An 18,649-nucleotide genomic window follows, 5' to 3' on the forward strand; every position below is an offset into this window, starting at 1 on the left:
AGGCATAGACATAATAAAGTGGAAGGTAAATGCATGAATAAAAGAGAAATGAGTGAAGGGGAAAAAAAAAGAGACGTTTGTGCTCTCTTTCTAAAAAATGGGAAACTGAAAAAGGGAAATGCTCTGGCCTTTTTGGGAAAACGGCCAATCACTTTACCCTATTTTTTTCTTAGTTGTTGTCCCATTTCTTTGTTAACAATCCAAAGTCCGAAAACAGGTTGGGCTGCATAAAAAAAAAGGGGAACAGTTCAAACAGAAAGCTTATCAAAGGAACAACAGGCCAAAAATCAAAGAAAGAGTACGCTTAGGAAAGGGATTCTCTTCTTTTGAAAAGTCAGCCTATTGGTGGAGTGATCAAGTGAAGACCCAAGCGTCATTCTCTGTATCCGTGTTACGATGGACTGTACGCTTGGCACCCAAGCCAAATTGTGGAATCCTTATAAGTCGCACAGAATGCTTGTGCTAAACCATACATATACCATACGTTTTTACGAATATATAAATCAAACGGGTTGATCTCACTTGAATTTGAGTGTTTTCTTTTATCTTTTCTTTTGTCAAACAAAATACTTTTTTATATTGTAACGGAATTACTGGCTAAAACTCGAGCATGTCTTCCATGAACGAAAAGGGACCTATATTGCCATCGCATCAAGATGGCTGCCATTGCTATGAAGAAGAAGGTTGTAAGCATAACAGTGTTAGAACGAGTCAAAGAAGACTTTGCATCCGGTCTTTTGTAAGTCGTTTCTTTCAAGTGCTTATCCTTTGTGCTGCTCTCTACGGGACATTTCAATGGATTGACAAGAAGCATGTTGACTCTGGTAAAGATGTGGACAGTCAGCAAAAGGTGAGAACGAATAGCCCTATACCACAAAGGGTTTGGAGCATTTTGTAGTGTTAAAAGCAAATTGACTAATAGGCTTTTTCTCGTCTTTTTTATGTTCCGCCTGCACGCAGATAGTCGACATGAATGGTAACGTAGTTCATATGAGATGGGGGGGGCGGGCGTGGGGCGCGCGCGGGTAGTTCAGTGAAGAATGACAGATTCTGCTTTCTTGCCTTTACCATGGTTCTACTTTTTCCTATTCGCCCTAACATATATTTTCAAACTTAGGCTTCAATAGCAATGTGGCTCTAACGAACGATAGGAATGATGCCCATTTAACCTATCTCTGTAAAGGAGAACTTACTCTTCCTTTGAAAGGAGATACAAACATATCGATTGATGCAAGTATATTTAACCGTCTAGAAATCAAGCAACGAGCAGAGACCATGAAAGGCTATCAAGTTGAATTGGCAGTAAGTGATTTGAACAAAGCGCTTTCGAAATAAAACATGTTAAAACGCTCTGGTTTTGATATTTTGATGAATAAAAAAAACCCCTCCCTCAGAATGGAAAGACAACCGTGCGTAAGAGTGATGATGCAGCAACTACTACTGTAACTATAAAGATCAACGGCAACGATCCAGAACTAGCTGATATTTTTTGGATTGAGCAGAACGAAAATCCTCAGGACGGTCGCTATGAAATTGTCATCCATGTAAAAAAAGGCATACACGACTTTTTTACTGTAAACAACAAAGTCACTAGAAGATGCTAAAGGTCACCTTTTCTTTTTTTTTTTTTTATCTTTTCTTTTAAGCAAGAGGAGAATTTTCAAATTCAAAATGGATGTGTCTCTATTGATGTGGATGTGGTTGTTCCAGAAAGTAACTCCTTAAAGTCGCTTCGTTTGATGATGGCAAGCAATAAGATGCTATTTTTAGAAGGTCTCGATTTTGCAGATAGTCTCGATATCTCGACTGCTAATGGAGACATTGAATTTGAAAAGGTAACAAGAGAAAGTGTATACGATGGAGATATAGCAAACAGATATTCTTACATTTTGATATAAAACACTAGGGCATTTCAAGTGGTAGAACGAATCTTCGAACAGCCAATGGCCGCATAAGTGGTACTTTGCGCAATTTATATGCTGACTTGAGTTTCACGACGGCCAATGGTGTTGCAAACGTACGAGTAGAAGAAATTTCGCCCAGTAAGGAGGAAAAGGCTGCGTCTGTTGCTCTATCAGGATCCACTGCCAATGGATCTATCAAGCTTCAATTGGTAAGAAAAGTTGCTTTTCTTTTTTTTTTTTTTTTTTCCCCTCGGAATAACTTAGTCCATGTATTTTACTGTGGTTTGTCAATTCATATAGCCTTCGCATTTTGAGAGTCAATTTAGCTTGACAAGTTTTACAGGCAGACGTATAGTGGAAGTATCAGAACCAAAGAAACTTCATATCAATCACTGGTCTTGGGGCTCCACGAAAGGTTATTATGGGGATAGTCCAGCTGTGAAAGATCGGGTTTCCTTAACCGCTGCTAACGGTAACCTCGACCTATTGTATAATGTATGATTTCTCAGCGATCCAATTTCTTTCATCAAAGAAAATCAGTTCAATTGAATACAAAAAAATCAAATGGCTTATCTCTCATGGGTTGAGAGCATGAAATATCTATAAAACAAACATTAGCGATTTATAACTGTTGCTTTTATTATCACTGTTGCAACCCAAGTTGAAAAAATAAAAGACTGATACTTGAGGTTGTGTCTGATTATGTGAACTTTAGGGAATAAAATTTTTTGTTCATGTAGTCTATTTACAAGCAGGTGATTTATACACAAAATGACAAGTCATGATAGGGGTATAGGGTGGAAGACATTCCACTGCTGTAACGCTGAGGATTTTTCATCACAGGACCTACCGCAAACGTGGAGAGGATTGTCTAACGCTCGCTTAAAGTAGTCAAGTCTAACTGTGATGGATGAACGGTACGGTGGACGATTCGCGCAGAGTAGCTTGGATGCTATTCAAGCTTTTATGATATAGGATAGGATCCCAACGCACTTCTACACGGCAGAGAACTGTACTTGGTATTGAACGATCAAATTTCCTTTGGTGCCAGTTATTTTATTTAGTACACCTTGACCGACAAAGACGTCTATCTGACCCGACTGTATCACCCGATGATGGTTTTCGATGAGATAATATTGGTCATGACTGCAAAATTTTGGTATTTGCTTTTTAAATCCTGAGAGCGCCTCTGTCATAGATAAATGGAGCGTTGTAAATAAATTGTCACCAAAGCGCGTATAAGATGGTTGACTTGATGAAGTAGTAGTAGTAGGAGGAGGAGGAGGAGGAGGAGTAAGGCGAATGGGGTCAGGGGAGGTGACGTTGATCTCCTTCTGACTCGGTCGTGTGTCGGTTTTCGTAAGTTTTGATTTCTTTGCAGCTGTACAACGACGGTTGTATACGTCTTCTTTGAAGGAAGAATGGTTGTATAAAGGGCGCTTATGGCTGGAAGGTTTCGTTTGTTGTTGGTTAGCGCACGACTGATATTCAGGAAAGAAATGGAAAAACAGAGATGAATGATGGCTTGGATCCTCCTGCTCCTTCTTACTGTAAATACTATTGTTATTGCTAAAAACGTCCATCTCTTGCATTTTTATTGTTGTTGTTGTTGTTGTTGTAGCAGTGGTATGGGTGTTGGTGGTTGTTCTGGTTTCCTTGGAAATATCGAATGATTTCAATTCATTCGAAAAGAGTTGATTAAATAGCTCTTCCGCAAATTGATGCGTGTCAGAATCATCATCATCATCATTACACGTGTTTCTTTGCTGCGTTAACGTTTCAAATGCCTCGTTGATCTTTTGAAATCGTTGATTTGACAATACATCATGATTTCTATCCGGATGATATTTCAATGCTTTATTTGTATGATGTCAGTCTCTAAAGACTTGATGTGGATGACGTTAAAAAGCAAAAAAGCTACCCTACCTACCTTCTCTATGATATGCTCTTTTGATTTCCTTTTCTGAAGCAGTATGAGAAATCCCTAACACATGATAACATTCTGGTAATTCAATCATTTTTATCAATGGTCAGTACATTTAGAATAGAGAGGTTGAGGATAAATAAATAAAAAAAAAAAGAGTTGTAATTTATGCAGGGAAAAAGGGTAAACTTCTAGCAATTTCGCCGAAATTCTCGATTCTCATAGTCGCATTCGAATTTTTTTTTTTTCATCTACCAATGGGGAGACAGACTCCTTTAGGATCTTTCAATTTTTTTAAAGTGTATATTTTTTTTTGATCTATTGAATGCTACCCTTTCCCAATGCTTTTTGAACAATTACAATAATTATCCCTGTGTTTTATAACTTGAATAGTTCCCGTCTGAAGTGAAAGCCAGAGGTTTACCAAAGTTCGTAGGCAGTTTTGATAGTATACATATCTGCGTGCCCACTGGGTTTAAAATTAAAATTTGGTGTTAAGAATCATCGAGAAAGAAATGGGCAATGAAGCCCAATCAACGTGCGGTTCTTACAAGGCGTCTTTTGCTTGAAAAAAAAAGCACTGTAAAAGCCAAACAAAGGGCTACATCAATGTAATCACGTCAAGGTGAAGCATATGCTGTGTATAAATCATCAAAAAAAGGGACACTCTATGTTCTTTTATAGACGATGATGGCTCGTGTAGAGAATCAAATTTTGTTCTTCTAGAAAATTCCACTGTTCTTGTGTCTATGTAGGGTAAAATTTTACAATTTTTTTCAGAAGAAGAATAATCATGGAATTCTTTAACTGCTTGATGAATGTTGTCCATCAGTTGTTTATATTAAAGAAAGCAACCCTTCTTCTTCTCTTAGTGACAAAAAATACTGCTAGGCTGCATGCTACAGGCTCCTTTGGGTATGATTTGGTTCGGGTCGGCTCGATTGGGTTTAGGTTCGGTTTGAAACGAAAAATTTGCAGGGAAAAAAATGTTATGTTTTTGTTTCGCTTTTCTGCCTTATTGGCACATGCTTCTGTCCCGATTAGGTTTGGGAAATAAGCATTTAGGCCAACACACACGATTCTTGCTCCAACAAAAAAACGACATTCTCAAAACAAATACGTTAAATAAACTTATAAAAAAGTGATACGGCGTAGGATTGTCTCCATTGTTTCTTTTTGGCGCCGTTTAACCTTTGATCGATATACAGTGGTGGTTCTTTTTTTTTTTGCTGTATCTGAGGACATTGGGGAAAGAGATAAAAAAGTCCGATCGAGGTGGAATTAGAGTTGTCATTGTACTACATAGATTTAGACTATGTCTGAAAACACTAAAAGTGCTTTTTTATACCTTATCGGGATCGATGTCAACGAATCCGATAGTACAAAACAATGTAAAGCGGAAAAGAAAAATCAAGGGGTCAATTTTGTCATTTCCCCCGCTTTCCTCCGATGCACAATTGAGAATGATGATCATTTGCGTATGGATCTTATTTTTTTTCAGCATGTTTCTTCTTCTATCAAAATTGAAGAATAAAAGAATGTCCTAGAATTCGTCATGCGCAAATAAGTAGATGCGTCAGAGGTCGATCTTTTTTTTTTTTTTTTTTTGTTTGATCTTTATGGCCAAGATGCTATTCAATCACGATAACAGAACGCGATATTCAGTGGTTTTCAAATACCTTTGTCATCTGTTACGTTTGAAACAGACTGCACAACACTTTAAAAAATTAAAGATTATCTGTGTGAATAAAAAAAAATATATTTTTTTCTTTGTCTTTCAAAGGCACAGAAATACAGTCTATATCTTTATTTTTATATGATGTTTCTAATCGAGAACGGATCGAGATAAGAGAATCTCAAAGAATAAAAACCTGCATTTTCTATTTTTTTTTTCTTAATCTTAAAAAAAAAACCCCCAAATGAAAAAGAAATGAGCTTATTTTCTTGATCTATCATGAATAGAGTATCTAGAAAAATAAAATTAATCGATATTTTTCCATAAAAAACAAAAACCTCTATTTTATTCTAAAAAAAAATTGCCGCTATTATTTTTGGGTTTCTTTTTTTAAACCATTTTTTTACATGACCAGCAAACAACAACCACTCTTCTTTGGCTTTAATTTCCTTGAAAATATACTATGTCTGATTCGTTAGAGCTATATTGCGTACCTTTTCTTTTTTTTTTTTTTGTTTTGTTTTACGCTGTGGAAAAACAATAAAATTTCACACAAATCCCCCCCCAAAAAAAAAAAAAAAAAAAAAAAAGTTACGGAAATCGTACAAAATGAATGTCCCTTTTTTTCTCGATTTGTAAAAGAATGAAAAGAGTATAGTGTAGTACAATTTATTATTCCATGCAGAATTGTATTTCATGAATCACCCGTTCTCCTTCTTCCACTATTCCAAAAACAAGCATTGATCCCAACATTTCGGAACGCAGAGGGTGATGTCATTCGCCAATGGATGAATCAGACAAAGCCTCTCGATCACCCATTTGCTTATTTTTTTCCCCTTTTTTTTTCGTTTTCCCGTTTCTTTTATTTTTTCGTTTTTGTATATTTTCCCATTTTTCTTTTGCCTTCTTTTTTTTTTTTTTTTTTCTCTGTGCCCTATTGAGGACATTGGATAGACCTTCTATCTAGATAGAGACTTATTATCATATATCTTTACCGGCCCATACAAAGTCTCAGTTTTCTCAACAAGCAACAAGACGAACAACGCTCAATTTCCAGCGAACACAACAAAAGATCACAAAAAGAGACAACAACAACAACAACAAAGAAAGACGGACATTAGAGAAAACGTAATTATAAATTTTTTTCAGATTACCCTTTTTTTTGGCTCTGTTCCATTCCTTCCTTCATTTTTGTTGGCAACAATTATAAAATAGTAAATCGAATTGATAAAAAAATTGACAACAATTCCGATTTATCTTTTTTATAATTTACAAAAAAAAAAAGGAATATTTATAAAATTCATATATTTTTACTTTATCTTTAAAGGTAAAGAGAGAAAAAGAAAAAGAGGCAAAGAGAGAGAGAAAGGGTGATTTTCTTCTTCTTCTTCTTCCACAAACAACACACTGACAATGAAAAAAGCTCAAAATTTAAAAATGTTACTTTTTCCTTTTTTTGACACAATTTATTCTTATTTTCTCATGGAAGAAGAGAAGAAAAAAGAAAAAAACTGCGATTTTTTTTAAAAAAAAGAAAAAAAATGCAAGTCTTTTTTTTTATTCATCATCAATTTTTTTTTTCCGGTTTATCTGTAGTATCATCTCTCCCTTTCTTCTTCTCCCCTCTATTTGTATCATTACTGTTCCAGACGATCTGATAGGAAATAATCATCCTTCATCATGACAAAAAATAGTTATAGTCGAGCTAGCTCTGTGGACAGTACAAGTGAAGGCGAAGGCAGCAGCAGTAGTGATCACCAATTCAAAAGGTTAGACAAGGGGGCAATGAAAAAAAAAGGTAAAATTGACAACATCATTAACCCAAGTTTCTTGTCATTAGAATTAAATTAGAAAATAGCAACAGTGAAACCGAAAATACAAGCTCCTCTTCACCTTTACCAGTAACACCTGTTTTACCTGACGATAACAACGATATCGATATCGCTCATACTAGTGCAGTGGACAGTCTGCATGATATCAGCGATACCAACATTGACCTTGTCAACAGCACTAACAGTCCGAGTCTTTTAGCAGTAGATTCTCCCTCAGCGTCCAAGTCATCACAACAGCCTTTACAGCAATCAAATATGAAAACGCAAGCAGCCTTTGTAAATAAGTTGTACAAGTAGGATAAACCCATCATTTATCATTACTCTTGAAAAAAAAAAAAAAGAAAAAAAGAACTAGAAAGCAAAAGAAGATTCTTATGGCTTCTTTTTTTTCCCCCCTCTCTCCTTCTTTTTTCTAGAATGCTTGAAGATCCTGAAACTTCTGATCTGATTTCTTGGTCAGCCAACGGTGATCTTTTTAGTGTCTCCAATCCGACTGCTTTTTCAAAGACTGTATTACCTCAATATTTCAAGCATAATAACTGGCAAAGTTTTGTCAGACAATTAAACAGTAATGATCAACTTGTTTTCCGTTGAAAAGCAAGAATACGCTTTCTCATGCTTCTTTGTAATTATATAGTGTATGGTTTTCATAAAGTGAATGATTTGATTCACTCTAACTTGACGAATGAAAATCAAACTTGGGAATTCAAGCATCCTAATTTCCGCCGCGGTGCTGTGGGTGATTTACAACATATTAAACGTAAAAGTGCGCGATCACAACAACTACAACAATTACAACAGCAACAAGCGGCTGCGGCTGCTCAAGCGCAACAAAATGCGCAACAACAAGCCGTCGAACAAGCCGCCGCACAGCAAGCCGTCGCTCAACAACAGGCAGTACAGCAACAGGCGGCTGCACAGGAATCACAACAGCAACAACTCAACATCATACAACAACAGCAACAGCAACAGCATTATCATACGAATACCGGTAATACTAAAAACGAAAAATTTACAAATTATTCTGCGTTTTTTCATGATACAGTAAATGCTGATTCACAAGAGATCAATCATAACCATCATCATTCAGTCATTAAGCATATTTTGCGAATCGAGGATCATTTAATGGGCGTTTCAAAGACGTGCGAGCAACTGTTTAATGAAATTGTGCATTTGCGAATGGTGGTTTCCAAACAGCAAGATGTAAGATGTCAGTGCAGGAGAAAAAAAAAAGAGAAAAGTGGTGCCGTTCGTTCGCTGGAATATGAGCAATAGACTGAGAGCGAGAGAGCGAGAGAGCGAGAGAGCGAGAGAGCGAGAGGCTTCTTGTATGTCTGTCACAGACGACTAAATCTTTTATTTTCCTCCTTCTTGCTTTACTGCTTAGGCCATGCAAGATTTAGTGGATGTTGTCTCATCGTCAGCGAATTCAAATAGTAAAGGCTTATTGTCCATTGTGGATCGAATAGGACAGAATCCCCAACTAACACAATACACTTCTTACTAGATTGTGGATGTTACAATAATCAAAATAACTCTCAAAATAGTGTCAACAATCAAGAATTACGAAATGGTAAAAACAAAAAGAAAAGAGGATTCTATTTTAGCGGGGGGGGGGCGGGGGGAACGAACGAACTTGATATTTTTCATGTTCAGCACCAAAAGGGGTTTTTTTTTTAACTACGTATACATATATATATGTATATGTATACATTTATAGACAAACAGAGAAAAGAAGACTAACCCTACACATATTGCCTATTTTTTTTCTCAAAACTACGACTACTCTTCATCTCTCAATTTAAGCTGATAATCTACGGATACAAATTTTTAAATTGAAAGAAAATCAGATTAATAACTACAATAGCAACAGTAACAGTAACAACAATAATAGCAATAGTAGTAGCAGCAGCAGTAATAGCAATAATAGCAGACAACTTTATCGAGATTTTAACGATGGTAGCAATAATAGTTATTATACAAGTCAGCAACAACAACAACAGCAACAACAAAATGACGGTCAACAACAACAACAGCAACAGCAGCAGCAACAGCAGCAGCAACAACAACAACAAAATGGCGGTCAACAACAACAACAACAACAACAACAACAACAAAAACAACAGCAGCAGCAGCAGTCATCATCTTCTTCATTTAATTCAAGAATATCCTCATACAATAGTAACGATACCATAAATAACGATAATAATGACACGAATACAAACAATAGCGATCATCAACATTCACTACATCCGAGTCAAAAATTGCCGTCTTTCGACTCAATACAACAGCAGCAGCAACAACAACAACAACAACAACAACAAGAACAAGAACAACAACAGCAGCAGCAGCAGCAGCAGCAACAACAGCCTTATTATTATGATAGAGTCAGCAGTTACTCACCCTCGATAGCCTCTTCTACCTCCACAACAACCAACAATCGTAAAAGTACCAGCAGTAGCACCAACGACCGTGGCTATCGAGAATTTGCTACCAGTACAAGTAGTAGTGTCGAAATCAGTGATCCATCTCTGTCTGACAGAAAGCTCTCCGTCGCCTCTTCTGTCTCCACAGCCATTTCCGGATGTCAATCAAGAAACAGCTCGAGTGAGTGTACATATCCATCCCTCCAACTTGAAGGGAAAAAAAAAAAAGTTATTCTGCCAAAATTGAGTACATAGTTTAACGTTTTTTTTTATTTTGTAGATTCTGAAGAGGATAAAGCGCGTAATTCAAAAATGGGATTTGGGAAACAATCTCATATCTTAAATCCTATTGATGGTAAGCATTCTAAAAAGCAACAACAGAATTCCAATAACAATCATAAATCATAGAAAAGAAAAAATCTCCCCCACACTCCTCCATTTCTATGACAAAAAAGCCCTTTGTACATTTACATCTTTTTTTTCTTTTTCTGGAATATATTTTTCATATGCTTTTCGGTTTTTTGATTTAATTATTTTTTTGTAATTTCATTGTCCTATATAATTTTTGTGTGATTTCGAGAGGGAAGAATAACACTTTTTTTTTTCTGTTACAACAATTGATAGGTCTTTAAAAAAAAAAAAATAGCATTGAACACAGCACTTTGAATTGCGAAATTCTAAAAAAAGTCAAAATTGTACAGGCTGATTTTACAAACTTCCTATTTTTTTTTATACAACGGACATCAATAAAGACAACGATGCAAATAGAAAGTCAAAAAGGTTGTCCCTTTTCACTTGGTTTTCTTGACGACATTTGTGAACGTACCACCAACAAGGTCTGTCATCGCAGCAAAAGCGAATGAGGGGCGAAACTTGTTGACTCTATACTTAAAGTCACTTTGTAAGGGCTAAAGATCTTCTTACTGACAGTTGGGTTAGTATAGAGTTTCTATCTACTTTTTTTCCTTTGATGAAAGGATCTGAATGTATAGCAATTGACCCATCGTTGTTGTATTCATAATGAATTCCTTCAAGTCAACCGCCTCTGCTGGTAAAAACAGCGAGTTTTCAAAGCTACAATCATATCTTTGTTCTGATATACTTTATAAAAGAAAGCATTTTAAGCTAGTATTATCTATATACATCATATACTTACTACTTTTCTTTGGATGAATGAAATTGTTCTGATTTGTAACGAAAAATGCCCAAATCTGTATGATAAAATTTCCACATTTTGATGAAATGGCTTGGAGTGGTTCGTTTTTCCCTTTTCACACCAACGTTTTCATTTCGAACCCCATTTCAATCTCATGTTTGTACCTTTTGTATTACATAAAGCGAGTCTACCCCCACATTTCTTTTTTCCCTTCTCCTTCTTCTCTTTCTTATGACTCAAGTGAATTACCACTGAAACAGCATGAATCAAACCACGAATAAAACCGTACGCGACTTGGCCAATCGATTCAAAGAATGCGATGATGATAACGATACTGAAAACCTATCCACCTCCGTCGTCACCTCTTCCACCATGAAACAGCCTTCATCCGTTGTCAAAATTCATGTCAAAAGAGATATACCCAACGATCATAAAAATATCTTGTAAGTTGAAAATCAACCACTTTAAAAGCGCCGCGTAATGATTGAACCTCTTTGGGAAAAATTTCAGTGCTCAAGAACCACAGCGTTTAAGAGAGGATCCTATTGCCTACTTATTGCACTTGGGTTTATTCTATCAAGGAGCTGTAAGGCCCCATTTTCAGGATTTGTTCAACCTATATCAATGTTCACAATAACGTCTTTTGTTTTATCATCAAGGGCTATCGTGGTTATAAGGATTACATTGGCACAAAGATCCTTTATCCAGAGTTTCCAGCAAGAATGAAAGAAATAGTGTTGAACAGTCCAAAAGGTAAATCTCCAGAATTCCAATGTCAGCAGCATGAATTATCTAAAAATAAAGTAAAATAACAAAAAAAGTCCAGGAAATCATACAACGTCTGGCCAAAGAACAAGCTGATTTATTGATAGCTCAAAAGAAAAAGAAATGGGACGAGAAACGGATCACCAAGCAAAGAAAAGCATTACGGAAAGAATTAGAGGTCGTCGCCAAAGCCATCGTGGATAAGGCTTTTGCTACGATGAACAGTAAAAGAACAGTTCGGTAAATAATCAGTCCTATCCCAGATGCATACATAGAGAAAAGAAGGATTAAGTTGTGTACTCTCTCTCTCTCTCTCTCTCTCTCTCTCTCTTTATTCTATTCAAAGACTCTTCGCCTTCATGGTGAACACGATACTTGCCCGACTTTATCATCAAGGTGTGCATATAAGAGAAAGTGAATGGGTCGAAGTAAGCCAACTTTGGAGTATATCCATGGTGGATTCATTTGCGACACTCGTCTTGATAGCTTCATGTTAATCTGCTTTTTTTACTAGTTGAAACGTGTTGCACTCATTGCGCAAGAAAAGAAACAGTCTTTATTATTCCTGCCAAGCCATAAATCACATATTGATTACTTGGTAGTAAGCTACCTTATGTTTCGGTTAGGCATCCAAATACCTCATATTGTCGCTGGCGAAAATCTCGACCTACCCCTTGTCAACATCCTTTTGAAGGGATGTGGCGCTTTTTATATACGTCGAGAATGGGGCAATGACATATTGTATAAAGGCATTCTCGAAGAATACATTACTACTTTATTAAGCGGTGGATGTAAGTCAGCATCCTTGTTTCAGATATTATTCAATTGACTCCACCTACAAAAAACTCATTTCTTTTCAACCTGATAGACAATATAGAATGCTTCATAGAAGGCACCCGTTCTAGACTTGGAAAACTTTTACAGCCCAAACTCGGTATCATCAAGATCATCCTCGACGCCTTGATTGATCATCGGTTTGAAGATTGTCATATTGTTCCTATCTCTATCGGTTATGATAAAATCATTGAAACGTCCAGTTATGCGACTGAATTATTAGGTGCACCAAAAGAGAAAGAGAGCTTATGGGGTATTCTGACCAACTCTAGTGTATTGCAATTGAAATGGGGACGAGTGGATGGTAAGAAGAATGCCCTTACAAAGAAGGAAAACAACATGGTGCATTAACCTATCTGTAGTCCGTTTAAGTAAACCATTCTCGTTAAGGAATTGGCTAAATGATCAAATTAACTTCAGAGGGTAAGCTTTCTATCTGAACAAAAACAAAAGAGAAGGCTCCTGAGATGAAATGGCAGATCTCTTAACATCATGCTTCTATACTTCTCGTGCTGTTGATATATGTGCATTAGCCCTATGGATTTAACGCAACAACAACAAAAGTCAATACTTTTGAAATCACTTGGTTACAGGTAACTATGACGTGTCTACATATACTGGTAAAAACAATTTTTTCTTAGAAAAGCCAACCTATTGAACATGAAATGTTTATAATAGAGTGCTTGCTGATATCGTAACTATCCTTTTGCTTTTTAATAACTCTCTTCGCTAAAAGAAAACTTCCCTTCCATGTAACTCACCACCCTCCGTCCGTTCATCTACTTTTTAGAATGCTATTTCCGTGGTGATGCCATCTGCCTTGGTAGGCACAGTCATCCTCACCCTAAGAGGAAGAGGAGTCGGTAGAAGTGAGCTCATTCGCCGCGTCGATTGGCTAAAAAGCATTACGGAAAACAAGGGCGGTAGAGTGTCAGAATTTTACGACATGTCTACAGGTGAAATCGTCGACAAGTAAGTGAATTTTCGTCATGACATTCCTGCCTGATCTTTACACGTGTAGGGCCTCTCATCACTCTCTCCACAGAACCGTAACTATTCACAAAGATCTTATTGGAGAACGTAAAGGAAAAGATATCATCGAGCCTACGTTTTATCCTATCAACGCTTTTGAACTGTCTTATTATCGTAATCAAGTGATCCATTTGTTTGTAGAAGAAGCCATCGTTAGCGCGGCACTTTACACTGTGGTTAAGAAAGGAGGTGGCAAATCTCTACAGCGCTTGAAATATGAAGAGCTTTTGGACGAAATTGTTTTCCTTTCCAGTTTAATGAAACTCGACATGATCTATAAGCCAGGAGGTGCTGAGAACAATACGAAACGTACTATTCAATGGTTGAAAGAGAATCATGTCATTGAGGTGTCCAAAGACGGTTGGGTTGGATTATCTGATATGGAAAGACAATGCGGTAGAGAGAATTATGGTAAGCGACCCCTTTCGCTTTTTGTCGTCGCTTATCGTTAATCCCTTGATTTCTTTTGAGTGTAGACTTCCTTTGCTTTTTGATCTGGCCATTTATCGACGCTTATTGGTTAGCAGCTGTCAGTCTCTTTACTTTAGCACCTCCTCATGTTGTGGATCAAGGCCCGATCTGGGTGGAAAGCACTTTATTCGCTAAACGTACTCAATCCTTGGGCAAGACACTCTATTATCAAGGCGACCTGAGCTATCTTGAAGCTTGCAATAAAGAAACCCTCAGTAATGCATTCCTACGCTATCAGGAACAAGGTATCTTATTGAAGCGAACTAACCATGCAGCCAATACAAAACCTTGGTCTGAGGTGGCTATCAGTCCAGACTACACTCCTGAACGGCAAAATGGCAGCTTGATACCTAGAGGACATCTGTGGGAATTAGTAGATAGAATTGGACGTTTCCGAAGGGAAGGTAAAAATAGAAGAGATAATGCCACAGGTAATTTGATTGGAAACGACACCAATGGATCCTTTAATTACAAATCATCATTCACACTCCTCTTTCTCTCTTTTTTTGCATCTAGTCAGTACCAGAGTACTTCGTTTGGCTGATCTCCTGGGTGAAAACAATGCGATTTCTACAACAGATCAAAAGGCTTTACTAAAGAAACCGCCATCGAATGCAGAGATCAAGGCCAAAATATAACATCTGGCGTTCTCAGTTTACAGCCATTGTTAGACAACATAGCTTTGCTAGAAATCAATTTTATTTACATAGACAAACGAGTGCTTGCATGCTCAAATGTTTGTAAACCAACTTTTAGAAAAACTCAACAAGGAATTACTTGTGCCTTTTTACGTGGCAAAATTTTCTTATACCTGCAGATCAATCTGCCGCCCCTCAGTTTGAGTCTACATTATAATGAAGAGAACAAATATTACAAAGATTAAACAAATCAGTTATACAGTGCTTTCCTCTTTCTGAAAATAGAAATAGTAATTGCGCAGGGCTTATTTATTCAAAATAACTAACGAGAACAAAATGTCCAGATCTAATAGTGTAAGTGAATCAAATAGTGGCTATAGTACCATACTGTTGTAACTATCTAACACTGCGAATCCTTCGTCAGCCATAAGCACAAGTAATTGAAATAGTGCTACTTGATAATACATATCTCTATCATTAAATACCACTGTGGTTCAAAATATTCATTTACCAAATGAATTATTTGAGTCAAGGCTAAGCAACTTCATTTAACAAAAGGTTCTATCATCATACCTTTACACAGGGGTCGTTTTCTATGAGACCATGCCGTTAAAACGCACCCATTTTTCTTTTGAATTCTTTCATTTCTTAGAAAGAAAGTCAAATATTGTTTTACTAGTCGTCTAAACTGAAAACCTGACGCAAACAAAAAAATATAAAGGATAAAAGTATTTAGCCCAACTACATTAGTTTTGATTTTGAACTCTGGAAGATCCTTTCTTTCTTAATTTTATGCAAGCTTGTCAGTTAAGCTTTTTTCTGTCCTCTACTTAAGCTGCAAAGAGTTGTATTGACCTTGTTAATCACCCCCCTAAACTCAAAAAATCAGCACTGCTAACTTAAACCTGACAAAGTTTTAGCAGGTGATAGGATCGAAAAGGATGAGGGGCACGCTACTTTGTAGTGTGTGTTTGTCCTATCGTTTTGCCGTACCTTATTTGCTCCCCTTCTTTTGAAAAAGTTCTCGAACAAAAAAGAAGGAAAAACGCCTTTTCTTTCATATTTGTTCTTGTAGTTTATACCATATCATCCTGTATATTACGTACCAAACGCTTCCAATGGTTGATTACAATACTCATTACAACAGCTTCGTTTCCATGGAAGAGACAATTGAGATGACATCGCCTCAGTCGACTAAAAGATTACTGAATGATTATCTTCAATTTGACATGTTGCAAGTCGCTAAACAGCAGCAGTCAACACAAAGTGAAGAGAAGGCTTCACAGCTAACCATTCTTAAAAATTCACAACAGCATAGCATCTTCCATCCAGCAACCTTATCTTTATTGCAGCGCAATAATCCCCATACAATGTCAACTCTGTGGGATGGTACTTTCTTATCGTTGGAGGATGAAATTGGAACTGGTACGGGAGCAATAGAAGAGACACCGGCAACTCCCTCTTCTAGTGGTATAGTCATTGAGCTAAATACATTTAGTGACCTACAGGCCGTTTTAAAAGGATGCGGAACACTTGTACAGCCTCCTTACTCTACTACATCGTTGAACAGTGCCTTTCAAAAAACGAACGATGGACATGCTTGGCTCACCACAGAAGAAGATTTGATTCATCTCTCAAGCTCGGAACTTAGCAAAAATATTCCACCGGCAATACGCCACAACTTGGAAAGCTCCCAACTCATGGATGTTCTCATGCTTCGTGCTGTGGAACATTGGTGCTGCATTGGGTTCAAAGTCGCTCCGATAAGTGTGGACCTTGTCAAAAATTGGCGAAGAGCACCTAAATCCATTGTTTATTGTATAGCATCTATCAGTTTGGTGACGCTTATGGATAAGGGTCATAAAAAGCAACATGATCAAAAACGACGGCAGCAGCTACCCAATGGCAACGACTGTAGCAGCCATAGTGCGGATGATATGTATTCAAGGCAAGTAGCCATGGCATTCTACGAACAAGCTCGAAATAAGTTTAATGATATTGTCTTTGACGATATGCAACCATTCATCATTCAGTCTTACTTTTGTCTCAGCTATACGTCCAACTTGCTACGATTATATGAACAACAGAGAACGTGGGGAAGTCTAGCCTCCATTGCTTTGCAGCAAGTCACATCAAGCAAGATGAGTGCAGCAAAACCTATCGATGAACTGACCCTCGGATGCTGGTTTCGATGGTACTATATTGACGCTTGGATGTGTCTCACACTAAACCGAGAATGCCTCTTACCCGATCAAGTGCCTTGGTCGACACCAGAAGAAATAGAACGTCTATCTGTTATTCCTTCAGATCAACAGAACCTCTATGCATTCGCCAATCTTACTATCTACATGCGTCGCTACATTCGTGCACTGCATTCTGGCAAGCTATTTGCGAGTTACCAACAAAAGTCCCAACCTTCCGCCTACTACTATCGCATCACTAGTGAGCTCACGCACTGGTACTCACAACTACCACCCTATCATTCCATAAGCGAGCTTCACCTCCATCTTTGTTACCATTCGATGCGTGTCGTCATACTTTATCAATTCATGACTGCATTGACGCCTCCACCTGAAGACATCGTTATCGACTGTCTTCATACAAATTTGGAGCTCTTACAAGCTTTACAGCATCTCAAAGAATTAGGCTGCGATCAAAGCACGTACCACCATGTGTTTTTTGCTATCCATAACACAGCCAAGCGTATCTTTAAATACGACCACTCACCTTCCATTGAGCGGCTCAAGCCTTATGCAAAAGAACAGTTGCAAATTAATTTAATGCTGTTGAAGAGTACGCCCGCTTATGCACATGATGTATTCAAAATCAAACTCTACGCACAAAAAATTCAAGACCAATTTTCAAAACTGGATATCCACATACCATTGAATACAATCACCTCCACCAGTCTAGGAGAAGATGCAAATGTGAAATCAAATATGTTTGTGTTCAGATTCGATAAATGTTCGCGAAAGCGTGGAGCCACAGATTTTTCCAAGCAGTTGTTGCTCCCGCCATCATCGAGGGTAATACCCTCACCATTTTTACCGGAAGCTGATACAAATAGTACATTTGAGACAATGTTATCCCTGAGAACGATGCGACAGAACGACGATAGTAAGTCGGGGCCTCTATTTGTTGTGTTCAAGCATGAACAATTACGAGCGAAACGTTTAAAAAGATCTTTGACAAAAAAGAAAAATGCCACTCATAAGAAGAGATCGTAAAAGATACTTCTAAACAATCAACGAAGGCTGTACTGATTGTTTCTGTTTTTGTGGGAGTAGGAAGTCCTTATTCTTGAACACATATATATATACGTTCATTCGTCTGCTGGTTACAGATAAACAATTAAAATGTTTTTGATAGTGTATTATTGAAGGGTTTCTATAAGGCTGATTCTATTTTTTGAGTTACAAGATTTATTTATTATATCGATATTTGTTGTAGATCAAAGTACAGTCCAGCTGGTCTGGTTATAGCACTTTATAATCTAGCGTCTGGAATGAATTAAAAGCCACGAGGATACTTGAAACGAACTTCTTTCAAACATTGATTTTGGAAAATAATGTCTTTTTGTCATCCAGCGCTAGCGTTCGATTTTCCTTTCAATAAGGTCCAATACTGTTCAATAGGGATCAACTCAGACGGAGAAGGGGAAAAATACATTACTCTGTAACCTCCAGCTTTGATTTTACGAATCATCGGGTTTAATTTATGGATAGTAGCATTATCCGTTACCAAATAAATGCTTTTCAGAACTTCACCATCATCCAGAATATCAAGAAGCTCATTGATAAATTGATGAAATGAGTAGTTGTTGTACCTTCTAGGGATGCTTTTATAACAGCTGTGTCGTATTTGAGGGTAGATGAGATACAAATATTAAAGACTATAATTCACTTTATGAAGGATAAAAATGAATTATACAATATTGCAAACCAGAAATAACTAGAAATTACATAAACTCTAATATATGAGTACCGTGAATT

General features: G+C 37.2%; 5 protein-coding genes across 5 annotated transcripts; 4 read left to right on the forward strand and 1 right to left on the reverse strand.

Annotated features, from left to right (window-relative positions):
• Window positions 1-610: 610 nt before the first annotated feature.
• Window positions 611-2,405, forward strand: BDF20DRAFT_913206 (uncharacterized protein; the record flags this gene model as incomplete). The annotated part of the gene is made up of 7 exons (XM_053084041.1): window positions 611-850; window positions 961-976; window positions 1,118-1,302; window positions 1,395-1,544; window positions 1,647-1,835; window positions 1,907-2,113; window positions 2,205-2,405. 7 exons carry the CDS (start codon window positions 611-613, stop codon window positions 2,403-2,405), a joined length of 1,188 nt encoding a protein of 395 aa, XP_052936619.1.
• A 494-nt stretch (window positions 2,406-2,899) lies between these two features.
• Window positions 2,900-3,922, reverse strand: BDF20DRAFT_835662 (uncharacterized protein; the record flags this gene model as incomplete). The annotated part of the gene is made up of 2 exons (XM_053078866.1): window positions 2,900-3,759; window positions 3,835-3,922. The coding sequence occupies 2 exons, from the start codon at window positions 3,920-3,922 to the stop codon at window positions 2,900-2,902; spliced, it is 948 nt and encodes a 315-aa protein (XP_052936620.1).
• A 3,392-nt stretch (window positions 3,923-7,314) lies between these two features.
• Window positions 7,315-10,685, forward strand: BDF20DRAFT_525219 (HSF-type DNA-binding-domain-containing protein). Its single transcript, XM_053075663.1, has 10 exons — window positions 7,315-7,611; window positions 7,752-7,903; window positions 7,973-8,326; window positions 8,426-8,538; window positions 8,723-8,771; window positions 8,843-8,908; window positions 9,142-9,348; window positions 9,442-9,948; window positions 10,042-10,116; window positions 10,386-10,685. Exons 2-10 carry the CDS (start codon window positions 7,753-7,755, stop codon window positions 10,391-10,393), a joined length of 1,530 nt encoding a protein of 509 aa, XP_052936621.1. The 5' UTR covers window positions 7,315-7,611; window position 7,752; the 3' UTR covers window positions 10,394-10,685.
• A 493-nt stretch (window positions 10,686-11,178) lies between these two features.
• On the forward strand, window positions 11,179-14,657 carry BDF20DRAFT_906184 (uncharacterized protein; the record flags this gene model as incomplete). The annotated part of the gene is made up of 14 exons (XM_053083246.1): window positions 11,179-11,360; window positions 11,428-11,503; window positions 11,577-11,670; window positions 11,739-11,922; window positions 12,029-12,110; window positions 12,197-12,473; window positions 12,551-12,820; window positions 12,879-12,939; window positions 13,050-13,109; window positions 13,195-13,210; window positions 13,307-13,488; window positions 13,562-13,959; window positions 14,025-14,450; window positions 14,536-14,657. 14 exons carry the CDS (start codon window positions 11,179-11,181, stop codon window positions 14,655-14,657), a joined length of 2,430 nt encoding a protein of 809 aa, XP_052936622.1.
• A 992-nt stretch (window positions 14,658-15,649) lies between these two features.
• Window positions 15,650-18,178, forward strand: BDF20DRAFT_871002 (uncharacterized protein). Its single transcript, XM_053081079.1, has one exon. The coding sequence runs from the start codon at window positions 15,776-15,778 to the stop codon at window positions 17,882-17,884; it is 2,109 nt and encodes a 702-aa protein (XP_052936623.1). The 5' UTR covers window positions 15,650-15,775; the 3' UTR covers window positions 17,885-18,178.
• The last annotated feature ends 471 nt before the right edge of the window (window positions 18,179-18,649 follow it).

Source organism: Mycotypha africana (genome assembly GCF_025528875.1).
Source record: "Mycotypha africana strain NRRL 2978 chromosome Unknown BDF20scaffold_5, whole genome shotgun sequence".
Lineage (NCBI taxonomy): Eukaryota > Fungi > Mucoromycota > Mucoromycetes > Mucorales > Mycotyphaceae > Mycotypha > Mycotypha africana.

Bases quoted from the DNA above. Each gene is read 5' to 3' on its own strand.
- BDF20DRAFT_525219 (XM_053075663.1), top strand. From the start codon at position 7,753: ATGCTTGAAGATCCTGAAACTTCTGATCTGATTTCTTGGTCAGCCAAC. The intron at 8,539-8,722 runs GTAAGATGTCAG...TTTACTGCTTAG, and splicing joins TGGTTTCCAAACAGCAAGAT to GCCATGCAAGATTTAGTGGA. The intron at 8,772-8,842 runs GTAAAGGCTTAT...ACTTCTTACTAG, and splicing joins ATCGTCAGCGAATTCAAATA to ATTGTGGATGTTACAATAAT.
- BDF20DRAFT_871002 (XM_053081079.1), top strand. From the start codon at position 15,776: ATGGTTGATTACAATACTCATTACAACAGCTTCGTTTCCATGGAAGAG.